Source organism: Hibiscus syriacus, unplaced genomic scaffold (genome assembly GCF_006381635.1).
Source record: "Hibiscus syriacus cultivar Baekdansim isolate YM2019G1 unplaced genomic scaffold, ASM638163v2 tig00110204_pilon, whole genome shotgun sequence".
Classification (NCBI taxonomy): Eukaryota; Viridiplantae; Streptophyta; class Magnoliopsida; order Malvales; family Malvaceae; genus Hibiscus; species Hibiscus syriacus.
The window spans coordinates 184,016-199,539 of record NW_024062626.1 but is presented as its reverse complement, the minus strand read 5'-3'; the positions used below and the strand labels follow the sequence as shown (position 1 = coordinate 199,539).

The 15,524-nt window shown below is 34.5% G+C and overlaps 1 protein-coding gene and 1 pseudogene across 1 annotated transcript; both read right to left on the bottom strand.

Moving 5' to 3' along the window:
* Nucleotides 1-1,294: 1,294 nt before the first annotated feature.
* Nucleotides 1,295-2,114, bottom strand: LOC120219072 (annotated as a pseudogene).
* A 1,010-nt stretch (nt 2,115-3,124) lies between these two features.
* LOC120219165 (U3 small nucleolar RNA-associated protein 25) lies at nt 3,125-15,226 on the bottom strand. Its single transcript, XM_039216036.1, is given in 36 exon segments — nt 3,125-3,214; nt 3,650-3,721; nt 3,812-3,877; nt 4,013-4,029; nt 4,032-4,103; nt 4,252-4,345; nt 4,436-4,465; nt 5,959-6,010; nt 6,077-6,147; nt 7,093-7,152; nt 7,540-7,586; nt 8,057-8,121; nt 8,219-8,307; nt 8,413-8,451; nt 8,558-8,617; nt 8,959-8,972; nt 8,975-9,026; nt 9,439-9,494; nt 9,497-9,535; nt 9,538-9,609; nt 9,612-9,624; nt 10,107-10,185; nt 11,081-11,138; nt 11,141-11,228; nt 11,342-11,400; nt 11,403-11,441; nt 12,060-12,183; nt 12,185-12,199; nt 13,587-13,727; nt 13,893-14,032; nt 14,247-14,275; nt 14,277-14,318; nt 14,469-14,487; nt 14,490-14,600; nt 14,904-15,014; nt 15,131-15,226. Coding segments are annotated over 36 exon segments (2,238 nt in total). The 5' UTR covers nt 15,159-15,226; the 3' UTR covers nt 3,125-3,139.
* Nucleotides 15,227-15,524: the final 298 nt, after the last annotated feature.

The window sequence follows — 15,524 nt, the reverse complement described above, 5'->3', positions numbered from 1 at the left end:
ACTTGGGTTGAGTTGCTCCAACTGCTTCTTTTTCTGGAAAGGTTAACTTCTTGATATAAAACTAGTTATCAGTTAATTTTAAAAGATTAAAGTGTTTTGATCTGAATTAGATTGTGCTATATTATTGTTTCTCCTTCCATTTTCATCTTTCGTTTTCTTTTGACTCCTGCATGCCACTAAGTTGGTATCGCCAATTTCAATCTGTATTGTCTGACTTGTGACACAACAACATATTTAGAAATATATCCAGTTGCCTAGAAGAAATCCATGCACTCAGCTCCTACGTCATTGTGTTCCTGAAGAGGATGCTTAAACTGAAAGAAAACACTGGAGCAACTATTACACCTTGTGCTCATTTGTTTGGGACATTGTTCACTTTTCTTATGCTCAGTATTCATCCCCTATCCGCCAAATTTGATGCAGACTCGACGCATGAATTCCTTCTCTGACAGTGATATTAATCCTCAGTCTTTACTGGTTTTCAGTGGAAATCATAATGTACATGGTTTGTGTGATAATTTGTTATCGGCTATACGTGAGTTACTTCCGTTAATAAAAGGAAAATTGTTTGGTAAACTGATCATAAATTTTAAGATTTGTAATGTTGAAAAGGATGGTACTTCCCTTTTATCTAGCATCGACATACCCGTTGCCAATATGTCACTGACATTACTAGAAATAACATTTTAGTTCCATTTTATCCTTTGCTGGTTATAAATTTCATCTAGTGGCCTTCATTATAAGCATTCATTCAAATCAATGTTCATAAATCCCCCTTGGATTATCAAGAAAACAAAGCCAAAAGGATCGAGATTCAACCTTCAAGCAGAACGCCATCATTATCAGTTTAAACTATCAAGCATTAATCAGGTGCTTGCTATGGGCAATTAGCATATTGGGAAGTTGGGGACAAACTATACTTCACTTTGAATGCAATGCTTAATTGCACCATTTGTTTTCCTGGCTAGAAAGAAAATGATAACACTTGCCAGTGTGATTCTACATTTCTCAAGCTAAGGTTTTCTCCTTGATCATTTCCCTATCTAATCAAGGTATATGCTCCTAAAAGACTATACTAAGCCTTAGCTTAGATGTATGATTTAAGACCAAAAACTGCATTTTATTTAACCAAAATGACGGGTGGTTTTTCTTCATTTCACTGCTTGTACCCAACAGAAGACAAACCACAAAATCAATGACATGACACATTACACATAAAGCGTAAGGCAATTCAACCGCAATAAAACTAAAAATACCAAAAAAGCATATTCATAACACCGTCAAAATCACCATGAAAACACCATGTCCAAACTAGGAGAAGTCTAATTCACGCATGAAAGAAAAATTAAATGTGAAAGTAACTAGAAGGATCCAGACAGTTAAGAGAGCAGTAAAGGCACTTAATCAAACAGGGAGAATCCCATATCATCGTCGCTCTCCTCTTTCTCTTCCTTTTTCTCCTCGGCAGCAGGGGCCTCTGCTTCCGCGGCACCTCCAGCAGGGGCGGCAGCAGCGGCTCCACCTCCTATGAAGCCTCCGCCTCCACCACCTCCAATAATAACCTATTATCATATGATATCAGAATCAGCGCGGTAATAAAGCATATCTAATAGAAGTACCAAATTGAACAAAAGATTAATGACCTTTAGTCTTTGCCGCTATGATTTTATTATTTCGTCTTTTTCAACAGATCTCATAATAAATCGAGAATATGATGTAAACAAATAAATAGGTAAAGAAACAAAAGGGGAATACCTGGAAAACAGCAGAACTAGGGGTAATAACAGAGAATTATTTGCCGTTATGATTTTATTATTTCGTCTTTTCAACAGATCTCATAATAACGAGAAGATGATTAACAAATAAATAGGTAAAGAAACAAAAGGGGAATACCTGGAAAACAGCAGAACTAGGGGTAATAACAGAGAAAGACGAGGTAACACCGCCGGGAGTCACATGCGGTGGCGGCATGGACAAGTTTCCGCTGGAGTTCGTAAGTGGAAGCAGCAGAGCTCTCAATCTCACCCTCCAATTGCTGGCAGACCACTCACCACCGGTGCTCCTGCACACAAATGTAAAAACACCCATTCTTTTCTCTTTTCCTTTCCTCTTCAACTCACGGAGAAACAAGGTAAATTAGGGCTGCTCAGAGGCCTTTAATCCTTATTTATAGTCATTATATAGTGAAGAACCCTAGACTTCACAATTTACCAAATGTCTATTTTCTCCCTCCATTGTTTCACTAATACCTATCACGTCCTCCTTCCATACATTGAATTTATCAATCATGTTTAAGACTTTTAAAACTTACTAATCACTCCTTTCACAAGGAGTGAAATTCCTGTTCTAAAATTTGCAAGTAGAGAAATGTACGTTGAAAGAGTTTTCACGTGAATAAAATCTAACTAGATTCAAATTAAATTCCAAATGAGTTTTAAAAAAACAGATATATAATCCAATGCATCCACATTGAAATTGAGTTATTTTTCTTTATTACTTTCTTTCATTTTCTTTGTTCATCAAATTTTGTTTATTTCAAATGATTGATGTGAATTTTTTTTTTGATTGATCTCTTCATCAATGATGGAGAAGACGAATATTTATAAATAAATTTGAAATAAAGAAAATTAAATATCTTTTTGAATATTGTTTTGTAAATTCCTTCCTAACCTCCATCATGATAAACTTTCAATCCATGAGAGCTACATTAATAGAAGTGATGATGGAATGAGATATTTCATTAAGGGCAGTGTGACGCCAGGCAATGCAAATAACCATATAGAGGTATCATAAGTGTATAAACATAGAATTTTACCATTATAATAATTAAACATGGAGAGTGCGATAATGAATCACCAGCCAAGCAGAAAAGCTAAAACTGTAGATCATCACACATTTTATGAACATGAGGCCCAAAAAAACAACCAATTTATCATTGTAATGGATTTATCAGCCATAAATTGCAACAAAGGCAAGTAATGAAGGGATTCCAATAATCCCTTAATATCATGATTCTAATAAATCTTATGCATTTTCTACTTTTGTTATAGCTCATGACAGTTAGTCATTGGCTCCCTCTGGGAAGTTTTATCGCCATCAGTCGGTCTTCAATGGCCAACTATGAATACATATAACTTATTCAGCAAAAAACGAAAACCCCCTTCTCGGATTTTATCATTCTTTTGGCAGGCGCAGACCCAACAATCCTCTCGAGCTGCCATGAAGGAAGCATAAGAAAATAAAATTTTACTGTCAGCAAAACTGACCATTAAGATAGAAAAGAAACATGGAATACTGATGTTCAGAGTCATAGATGTAAATAACGTGAAAAACGAAAAAGATAAACAAAACAAAGAAAAATATGCATCCTTTCATTTCTGCATAATCCTTATTATCTATTACTGCATTTTGATCTTTCTTTTAAGTTGCAATTTTTAACCTTTTTCAAGGATCTTGAGAGGTTTGCTGTTTCTTCTAAGTACTACCTCAAAACACTTTCAGCAAATACTAAAACCGAACCAATCCTATCATAGCAAATAAAGTGCTTTTAGCAGAGTGAATGCCAGAAACCCCTACACAATTGAACGGTCGACCTTTGATACCCATCACAATACCACAAAAACTGACTGATAAAATCATAAAACATTACCTGGAGCTTATCAAACAGAGAAAATAAGACAGTGCATGCCAAATCGTCTGACCCTTCAAGCATATTGACAATCTGGAACAAAAGAGGAAACAGTAATTTAATTTAGAATGAAAGCTGCACAAAATAGGACAGGGTTGTCAAGTTTGTGTGGTGTGACGACACTCACCTCATAGTAAACTCCTTCCTCTCAGGGAGAGAATAAATGATCAAATTCCGAATACCACGGATCTAGGCACAAGAATAAGAGGGGGGGCATTAAAATCATGTATTAAAATTACAATTTACAGACTGTTACAAAAAGGCAATGAGCATGAATAAGGAAATGCCAATTGCTATGAATTCCAACAGAGAAGTTTAAGGAACCTTGTATCTGCGATAAAGTGAATTCTTTCAGTGTAGAGCATGATCTTTCGCTTCCCTTCAAAAAACCAAACCCGTGCCCGAGATATATCTTCTGATCGGTGTAGCTATAGCGTAAAGAATATATATGACTAACAAGTAGTGGAAAATTAAAGTTCTCAACCAGACACAAGGTTATCTGAGCATAAAGCATACAATGAATTGAGAAAAAACACCGAATTAGAGAAGAAAGAGCATCTTACTCTCCAAGTAAACAAATGATGCATTCTGAGACTTCAAGAAATTTCGAAGTCGAACAAATTCAAAGTAAGAGCTAGCAAACAGCATAATCCCACCCTGAAAAGGATATCAACGAATAAAATATAATAAGACCTTAAAAGTAACATTAGTCCTAGTAATTTTTCAAAGAATGCTCAATCATAGTACCTGTTCACAATCTTTTATTTTAGGAAACACCTGGATCAGGAAAATTAATGTATGAGTCGATATTTGACAATATCAGATAAAAGCAAGTTGTATCAGTAGATATCAAGCCCAACCATTTTGCTGTGTTTTCATTGAGGTGATGTATACACATACGAATGTCCAAACAGAACAAGATCCATACCAAGTTTGTTGGGTTCTTATCCTATGGGGTTATACAATATAACTGATACATCCATGCAAGTTTCAGTGAGTATATTGGATGCCACTACCCAAATATTAAGCTAGCTTGTAGGATAGAGCCAAAAGCATATTAATGTCCCAAGAAACATCAATTTCCAAAACAAACAATTTATGATAGCAGAACCGATATCCTACTAAGCTATTCCGGCACAAGGTGTTAGACATAGCAGATATATAAAAAAAAAAGTCACCACATGATTCATTGACAAGGAAATGTAGAGAAAGAAAATAAGTCTTCCTCCAGGTTTTCTATAAAATGGTTGTAAGAGAACAAGTAGTTTCCTAAATGATCACATGTATCAATGCCAGGCAAGAATTGAGTCATATTAACAGAAAAAGGCTCTGATAAAGTCCAATCTGGCCTACAAAAAAAAATTCAGATAGGGATTCAGAATCCACAACCAAGCTTACCGGAACCTAGAAGACTATATTTAATACAAGTAACCAAAGAAAGTAAACCTTCTTAGCATATATAATGAAAAATAATTGTACGAACCAATCCAGGCTTGGTTGGCCCTCACACTCTTAGCCCAAACCCAGTCTTTAGATTTCATCAACCTTAACTTGTTTTCACCAGGTCAGGCATAATATGAACAGAAAATGAAGGCTTAGGTGAGTCATCCAAGCCATGGACACTGCTAACGATTCAGCCCTTCAAATCCCATCCCATTTTTAAGTGAAAATACAAAGTAAAATGTATATAGCATACTTACAAGTTTCCTGTAACCATTTAATTAGAATAAAGGGAGCCTTATGTTCAGTTTTCTTGTCTCTGCATCCCAGATTTAATGTATTAGGCACATGTCAAAAATAGGAAAACTGGGCTGCCTATGTGGTTTAGCATCCCACAATCAACATCAGCGAATAACCACGTTGATGACATAAATGATATAATTTTAGCTTCTTCTGAAATATTGCCATCACACACCACCTCCCTTAAAATAAAATCTAAACGGATGTAGTGTATCTGTACCAATTGCATGCAACTCTAAATTACTTGACATTACTATCAAGTAATGGATCATATTTCAGATCATGCAGAGTTGAGGGAAGTAAGAAAGATATAGCACTTCATATATTTGCCATGTTAGTGTAAATTATCATGACCTGCCAACTTACGTTACGAATTTTACTTCAAATTTTGCAATGTCATGTACTTAGGATGTTGGTAGTCCAATGTATTGCCAAGAAGAGAGAAAATTAAGATTTTATTGTTTAATTTAGACCATCAAAGAAATCTATACAGATCTATACTTTGAACCCTATGTTGTTGTTCCTTTCACCTTAAGGAAATATAAGGTCATCTTATGAATAGGCACCAATAATGAGTGCAATCTAAAATTAACAAGACAAGATCCCAAAAGACACATTGAAGCAAAAATAGGCTTTGAGAAAATGAACCTTCTTAGCAAATATTCCAGACGAGCATCATCAGCATCAGCTATTGTCTTTGCATCAAATCTTTCATAGATCTGTCAAAAATGAAGAGTAGAAACTAGATCAGTATAATGTAAAATCTAATACCCTATCTGTTTTTTTATTGCTAGATTCAGGTTATCTAAATGGTTTCTAGCCAAGTATCCTAAGTGTCCTATTCAGGAGGATGTGCTGATTGGTGATCCATCTCTTGCAGATGGTATTAAAGCTCTCAACATTTACAATTTTCAGGTTTCTCGCTGGATTCCACCCCCTATGGATTTTTTGAAGATGAATGTCGATGGAGCTGTTAGACTTGATGGCTCAAATGGAGGTATAGGAGGTATTTTGAGAGATTGGAATAGCAACTCCCTTCTGACTTTTTCAGAAAATGTAGGTCAGGGTCCCCCGCCGGTTGCTGAGTTAAAGGCTATTAAGAGAGGCATTGAAATCTATATGTCTTCTTGTTGGGTTAAGGTTGGAAGGTTGATTGTGGAAAGTGACTGTAAGTCGGCTGTGGAATGGGTCCATACACCAGCTATGGCCCCAGTTTTTATCCTCCCATTAGTTAAAGAGATTTCATCTTTTATCACGGACAGGGTGCACTCTATTAGACTGATTCCAAGGGTGTGTAATGGGGAGGCTGATAGTTTAGCAAAGATGGGAATTGGTTGATGTTTAGTCGTTTCCAGTGCGTTTTATCGTTTGAGTTTAGGTTTTCGGTTATGTTGAGTAGCTTAGTCTGTTGTGTTTTTTCAGTATGGTGTCTACGTTAAATCTTATGTAATTTCGGAGGAGTAATAAAGTTTCTAAGGCACTCTTTTCCTCCTTCTTTGATCAAGAAGGAGGTTTTTAAGGAGGCCTGTCATTCTTATCAAAAAAAAATAAATGAGACAAATTCACAAATCAGGGGACATAGTGATAGATATTAATGACATCTTAACAACAGAGTATCAGGCATTGTGCAATTTAATAAGGAAGCAAATCTAGTGAAGGCTTACCTGCCGCACTTGGGATAGGACTTTAGGAAGAACTCCTTTATGCTCACGCACAGACTTCACCTGTAGAGACAACTAGTTAACTTCAAAGCATTCTCTACAATTTAAAAAGGTCGCATAACAAAGGCATGCTTCAGGCACTGCACTCAGATCTGGTCAGTGGGTCACCTAAGGGGGAAAACAAAAATTTTGAAAGGAAGGTCTGGGGAATAGCTATCCAAACCGATGAATGAAATTTCTACACTCTAATCATCCCATAGATTTTCAGTCTCCCTATCAAATTGAAACAAAGAGAACAAATGTATGCCTTTCAAACCGAGTCATCATTTGTATTTCTTATGGTTTGAGCCAAGTTTTAAGTATTTAAAAGAATAAAAGTATTTCCCTATGTAATGTGAGAAATATAAGGGGGGGAAAGAGAGAAAAAAAGGAGGTAGATGATAAACATACCTTTCCTTGATAGTTAACACAATGGTGATTGAAAAGAGCATTCATGTCTGGAGTAAATGGTAAAAAGAGATTAGAAACATTTATTCACAGGAGTGATAATCATAAGACACTTACAGGGCTCCTATTTTGTTCTAAACTTGTACATACATCACAGATGTTTAAATCATACTAAAATCACATATAAAAAGCAAAGGCACAATAGACATGAAGGTTTATGATTTAAAATTATTTAAAATCCTTATTTATATGTAACACACCGATTCTTTATGAAAGAGTTGTATTAGTAAAAAAGGTCTTCTGAAATCCCAATAATTCCAATAAAGAGAGAAAAAACAGTCATGCCCACATTGATGGGGGGGGCGAATTTGGATCTAGCAAACTATTAATCTACTGTTTTAAAAATTTCCAGGTAAACAGCTCAGCAAATAGTATGAAAAGATGAGGAACAGAGGTAATATGGTGGAACTGAGAAGCGGGCAAACATAGGCATAGTTCATCAAGATCAGAAACTCCATACCTGGGTTTAGATAATAACCTAAAATAATTGTCTGCCGATAAAATCGAGCAAATCCATCCAAGTACCTAAAGAAGAAAGAAACTATTTGGAGTAAATTATCTCCATATAGAAAGAGAAAGAATAATACAAAAGAGTATCATTTGAGATTTAATTGGAACATACCACTGTCTGATGCGCATAACATTAGTGCCATGCTGCTTTGAAGGTATATGGTTCAGACGCTCAACAACAGAAGTCAGGAAACTCCAATTCTACATTCAGTCATAGTGAAAAAGGTTGGGGGATTAGGCATATTACTTGATCATAATAAAGAGGAGAGCGAAGCCCAAAAACATAAATTCGGTCACACAAAGTACCTGCATTGATATTACATCCGCATGATCAATAATAACAACCTGTTCATACAGTATAACTTGCTCATTCTTTATTAAATACGGACCAAATCATTTAAATCAATAAATACAGGGGATGCAAAGAAGAAATGCACAAAGAAGAAAATACCTCTATAGAAGACAAATAGTCAGTGTCCAGCTCCTTATTTTTTTCTGCCTTCCCGAATTTCTAACAAATTTTAAATGTTATCAACTGACTGCTTAAAAAGTTATGCATACAAGCATGCAGTGCATCAAAATGCTTCAAATCAAATTGAAAATGATGAACAGAAAGCATATTAAGGCATTTATTATAAATATACAATTATAACATCGACAAAGAGAAGATACAATAAATGTAAATTAACATGAAAATCTGCAGCTTTATCTTACTTAAGTTCCATACTATTTCATTTCCTTTGTGCAATAACACGAGTGAAGAGAACTATTGCCCATATTTAACAATGGTCTAGCCAGAAACAAAGACAACCAAATTTTCTTTAACCAAAACAAAAAAGGCATAATGCTTACTGTCATTAATTCAGAGGAGAAGCAACAATAATGTCAGAGGAATAGAAATCACCATAAAGCTTTAAAGAGACGATACAATAAATGTAATTAACATGAAAATCTGCAGCTTTATCTTACTTAAGTTTCCATACTATTTCATTTCCTTTGTGCAATAACACGAGTGAAGAGACTATTGCCCATATTTACAATGGCTAGCCAGAACAAAGACAACCAAATTTTCTTTAACCCAAAACAAAAAGGCATAATGCTTACTGTCATTAATTCAGAGGAGAAGCAACAATAATGTCAGAGGAATAGAATCACCATAAAGCTTATGGTCTTCCTGCAGAAAGTAAAAAAAAAAAAACGATATTAGAAGAAGCATATATTAAACTGCCTAGCAAGAATGGACGACGGAAAGAAGTTAACTTGAAAATAATGTTAGAATCAAAATATAAAGAAAAAAGGTTATTGTAGTGAACAACTGATAGTCCGTACTACTTTACCTAGTAAATTAATGCCTATCATGAAGTCATCCCTTGTATCACCCTTAAAAGTGATTGATGATCAGAAGGTTTGGGAGGCTTATTAGGCTTGTATTCTTTGATTGCTCCTCTATTTCCTCATCATCTTCAACCTTTTCAGATCCAAAGTCTTGATAAAAACGGTCATGTGCTCCACATTAGCCTGGAAAGAATAAACATCAAAGATATGGACAATAAAACCAACAAACACTATATTCAAACACAGCCAAATACAAATACTTTTATGAGAAACCTAATCGCAAGTATTAATAAAGAATGGGCCACCAACTCATCTATATATTTAACGGTGATCCATGGTTTTAATTCACTGAAATAATTTCAGTTCTTGCTTTAATTGGCCACATGAAACATATCCAAATAAAAGAAATCATACATGAAGTACCTTTGAGGTGCTTTTCTAACTCAACAAGTTATATTGAATAAACTATTCAAAACTCAAGGTTGAGGCTCCCTATTAAAAAATCATTTTCGTTTAATGATCCTAATAAGAGATATGCAAAAGTGACGGAGCTTAGTTATGTATTTTGGATTCCCCTTTTTCTAACAAGGGCATTTAGGATTAAATCTAAAATATGGGTTCAAGGGAAAAAATGGCTCGCAAAGAACTAATCAAAGAACAAGCACCTTTGAAGTTGCGGGAGTTAGTTGTATTAACCTCTCGATGACACGAAGGGCAATGCTCCTCAGAGGTAAAGATCAAAACCTGCATAATTTGAACGCATAATGTGATTGCTTAAAGCACAATCGAGAGTTTTCACAGCAAAAATGTTTTAGATGATATTGAACATGATCCATAATTAATAATAAATACTTGACAAGTTTAAAGAAGAACACTAGTCAGCCGCGAATGGAATGAAACATTCAGGTTAGCAATTGGCCAAGATTAATGGTTTAGATATATGATCCAAATCAACAGAATTGGATTTTAGGAGGTCATTTCTCAGCCATAATAATCAATTATCAAGGTTTGCATATGAAAAATACAGCTTCACATGGGATATATTTGAAATGCCTTAGCATTTTTCAGAATTAATCTTTTGGGATATTTATGAATTTTACTATTGCCAAAGTTTCTCTTCCACAACAATTCCCAAGGTTTAAGAGGTATGGTAGTCAAACTAACAGGGAGAAATTTGGAATAAGATTCACTTTTTCAGAATTTCTGTTTCCTTGTATGTATAGGACCGGTTCCAAATACACAAGCATGTTCCAAAGCTTATAATCAAATGTTGACCAATTGAGCAATGTTCTATTCATATAAAGGCTAAGTACACATTAGGTACCCAACATATTGTCAATCTGGTTAAAATTTAAAAATACAGAATTAGGTAGTCAACTTCTTCTGTCCATCAATTATGCATGCCAGCCAACACTGTCCTATAAAATAGATGGCACATTTAGATGCCATGATTTACAATTGTATTGTATTTTTGGACATTTCAGCATTTCACAAACAATTTTAGTCTCATTTCCAAGCTGATGGATAACAGCAGAGTTTGAGTACCAAATTGAGAACTTTTTAAACTTTAGTATCAAATTGAGAGTTTACTATAGTTAGGGTTTCAATCAGCAATTACTTAAACAAATTATACATTCACCAAACAGATGCTGGAAAATATACCTTGGGGCGTGTGAACCCTTGATCAAGAAATCCTCACCTGAAAGCATCTCCTCTCCCCTCATCTGATGCTTGCTGATTTTAGCATCATTCTTTCTCACAATAGCTCTTGTTTTAATGTGATTGAGCTGTATGATATAATATTTTAAACACCAAAAGGAACAACTTACTCAAAAATCAACTTGAAGGAAAAAAATACTAATAGAAATAAAGCACACAAAAGGGCAACACAAGTACTCACAGAATGCATAAGATAGGCATCCGCAACATTTGAGTCTTCTTCGTGGCCTTTTTGATAGAAGGTTTCTTCTCACAGTGCAATATATCCTGATAACTATTGCCTGGGAAACCAAGTTAGACTAGAATCACAACCAAACTAAACTTTTTATTACTGATAAAAACTGGAAGAACAAATATAAAGTATAAGTGCATGAAATTAATCTTACATTGGAACAGGACAGTAAGCACAATTAAGAACAAGCATGTAACGCTTATTCTGTTTTAAAACAGTACACAATACAGTTACATCATGTGTAAAAAATGTGAGATTTTCTGGAAATTTTTCGTTCTATAAACATCTGTAACAGTTCAGGGTTTAGAGTTGAATTAAACTTAGACTGGCCAACATCTAATATTTCAAGCTTACAACTCAAAAAATATAGTGTTAACAATGGCAGAAAAAATAAAATAATGAATGCATCGAAGCAGAAGGTCTATACAATTTAAATTCCTAGATGCTACAATGATATGTGTCGAGAATTACGGAAAATTCAAACTACAAGCATAGCTATTATTGCAACACATTTTCTCAATAGACATATGAAGTCAACACAAATCTAGGTCATTGTAAATGCACGTTAAAGGAAGGCTATCAGTTAATGACAAAAATCCAAAAAAAATAACGTGAACAAGAAGTTGCAAATTCTCTTGGCTATTAAATCAATCGGTAATTGATGGACAGAAGAAGCACACTCACAAAGAGAAGAACCATCTCTGCTTAGATGAATGGAAGTCATTGCCTCCAGATGTCTTGTAGATGTCCAACCAGTTTTTATACAACTTTTGCTTCAGATCATAATTGGGGATTCAAGTCACCATCCTGCAAAATTAAAATTGAAATAACTAAAATATATCAAATCCCTTATTGATACAATAGGCGTTAAGATGTAGTTGAATAAAAGGCAAAAGTTATATTCTACTGTACAGATCAACGTTGACCTAGAAAATTGCTTTGGGTAGATAAAGCAACCTAACTAAGCAGACAAATAGAACAATACTTGCATCTCACTCCTAGGTTTACTGTAATAAACCTTCAGTACAAGTTAGCTAAGCAGAAAAGGCTTCTTCAATCAGTTCGAAGAATGACAATCTATCTATTACCTAAGGGGGCGTTTGGATGGGGGAATGTGGATTCCCATAGAATGGAATCCACATTCCCCCGTTTGGTTAGCCCGTCTCATACCCGGTAATGTAAGATTATCAATAGTGGATTTTTTGGGTATATTACCGGGAATGTCTTTATCTCCTTTTCCTTAGGTATTGTTGGATTACCGGCGTTTTGGACTAAAACGCCCTTAAAATTTTTTCAAAAATATCATTCTTCCTTGATAATAAAAATTCTATAAGATTCAATTACAAATTTATCCTTAAACTATTTTAGATTTACAAAAAAATCTAATTAAAATTTTATATGAAGTTCAGGGTTAAAATAAAATTTTCCCTTTCATTAAACCTTTTATATTTTCAATTTGTAAAAAAATATAAATTTTATGATTTTAAATTTTTTAAAGAAAATATATAATATTTTCCAACTTGTTAAAAAACAAATATATAATAAAGACATTTGGTCAAATATACATTCCAATAATCTTTTATTCCTTTAACCAAACACGGTAATCTTACATTCCTGCTAAACCAACCAAACCAAAATACAATATTCTCAAGAATCCTATTCCCTGGTAATCTTACATTCCCACTGTAATCTTACATTCCGTGAACCAAACACACTCTAAGGTAAGCTGATTATCAGCATAAAAATCTAGAATATCGGTAAATTAGAAGCAATATCCTATTTCGTTCAAACCAAGCATGATGGTAACAATCATATATTTGACAGGAATAGAACAAAAGGCCAATTAAAAATCAGTGATATACAAAATCATCTAAAGGAAAATCATGCTCTTTTCTTCTTTTTTCACTTTTTCGAATTCAAATTTAAAAGCAATAAAAAGCAAATTGTATGTACCCCAATTTCATTTTGGAATCCAGTGAAGGATCTCATCCCAAAATAAAACAAGTACATATGTAAAACAATAGTCAAATGCACACCAAACAGTGCACCTCAATCAAAGACAACTTAGATGTTAACATTTAAACCTACAACAGGGAGATAGATTAAACTGTGCAGATAATTTTGTTAGATGATTGGTTAACAATATTAGGAAGGGAAAAGAAGAGTTAAAATGTACATGAAGATGCAGATATACCTTTAGAAAACACTCCCCTGTTCCAACCCACTTGCAGTTCGATATGTCAGCAGCAGGCAACTCCCATGCATACTTCCATTTCTTCTTGGACAAATCATCAGCCTCTACTTTTGACAACTTGTACTCAACATGTTTAGTAAAAACTGCACATAAAATAAAATTGATATGCAGACTTCAAAATGACAAGCCATAAATACCTTCCTTAAGTCCTCGGGAAATTAAACTTAAGTATGAAACTCACTCAAACACCAAAATTTTAAGATGAAAAATAGTTGAAATTACAAAAAAAATGAGACAGCATTCAATTAAACCTGTGGCAACAGTAGGACTACGGAGAATCAAATCGTCATCTTCATCTGTGTCAGAGGTCTCCAGGTTATCTTCAGTCTGTTTTTCAGTACCAGCAACGGCAGGCTCTTGCAATCCAAGTGAATCACTATCAGTTTCTATGCGGAAAAAAACATTGATCAGAAAAAAAAAACCTTCATTTTCAAATTGTTATGGGAAAGAAAAGTGATAAAGACACAGAGACAAATGAAAACAACATCTGCGTACACAAGAAAATCTATTAATTTGATGAGAAGAATAAAGATCTTTAAAGATACCATTCTCAACCACAAAATAATAATTGTAGGAAGAAATAAAAATGGTGTCACTTACCCTCAAAACCCTTCTCCTCTTCTGACACTAAGTGATTCAGAGCCATCAGTTACATCATCCTCAGCAACTTGTCTTTGTTCATGACAGAATATTATCAAACTGTTAGGCTTCATTTCATTACATGCAGAAGAAAAACTTGTAGAACAAAAAGAATAGAACAAGAGATTTAAAAACCCAGCATCAATATGAAATCTCGCTGAATAATAATAGGAGAAGAAAAACCTCTTTTGATAGGCATCAGAATAGGTCGGTTACTTGAACTGAGTTTTGACAACAACTTATCATAAGCTGTCAGCTCCTTATAATTAAGTTCCTCTGAAGCGCCACCACTAGATTCTTCCCCAGATAATTCCCCTGCTTTGGATAATGTAACAAAATTTAAATCATCAATTCCGATTAAAAAGTTTCGAAATTATAATCACTAATTCTCATCAGCCAGATATAGAGTTGAAGGGCCAAATCCCTAAGTCAAAATTTAAATTTGAATTTCAGAAACCGGGATTGTTACAATTTAAAAACATAAAGTAAGGGACATTGTTTTTCTAAAAAAATCTACAATAGTCCCGTTAGCATATCAATTAGATTAGGAAATAAGTAGTCCAGCAACCATAAATTTGAAAAAAAAACTTGCAATAAAGCAGCCCAATTATCACATGCCTGATAAGATAGGTGCGGAGGAACTATGGTCAACCTCATCTTCAACACGCCTCCTGTTTCTTGCCGGAGCCCTTGCCTCAAACTTATCCGGTGTCGTGTGCCTTTTCAGTCCTGCTATAAATTCAACCATAATCTAGCAGCTAATTATCTTCATCACGTCACAAAATATAAGAAAGAAAATAAGGAGAGAATGGAGCGGCTTGATTAACAAAGAAAGAAGAGAAAACCTCTTTTTCCACCGAATCGCTTCCCCATGGCAATGGGTTGAATGTTTGGCTTCTAAGATCTTTGACCAAACTTTTTTGTTCAGGTGAGAGATAAACCCTATTTCAGGTTTTATGGGTTTAACTTTGAGAGATGTAATTAAAAAAAACGGAGTAAACTGAGGGAATGACCGAATGACCATATTGTCCCCTTTTACTTTAATGAGTATTTGGTTCAAGGATTATGAGATTCCATGGGATGAGAATCTCATATCCCATGTTGGTTGGACGGAATCTCATTCCGGTAATATTTTATTACTAATAGTATATTTTTTTGGGTATATTACCGGGAATGTCATTACTTCCCTTCCCTTAGGTATTGTAACATTATCGCGTTTTGGACTAAAATGCCTTTAAA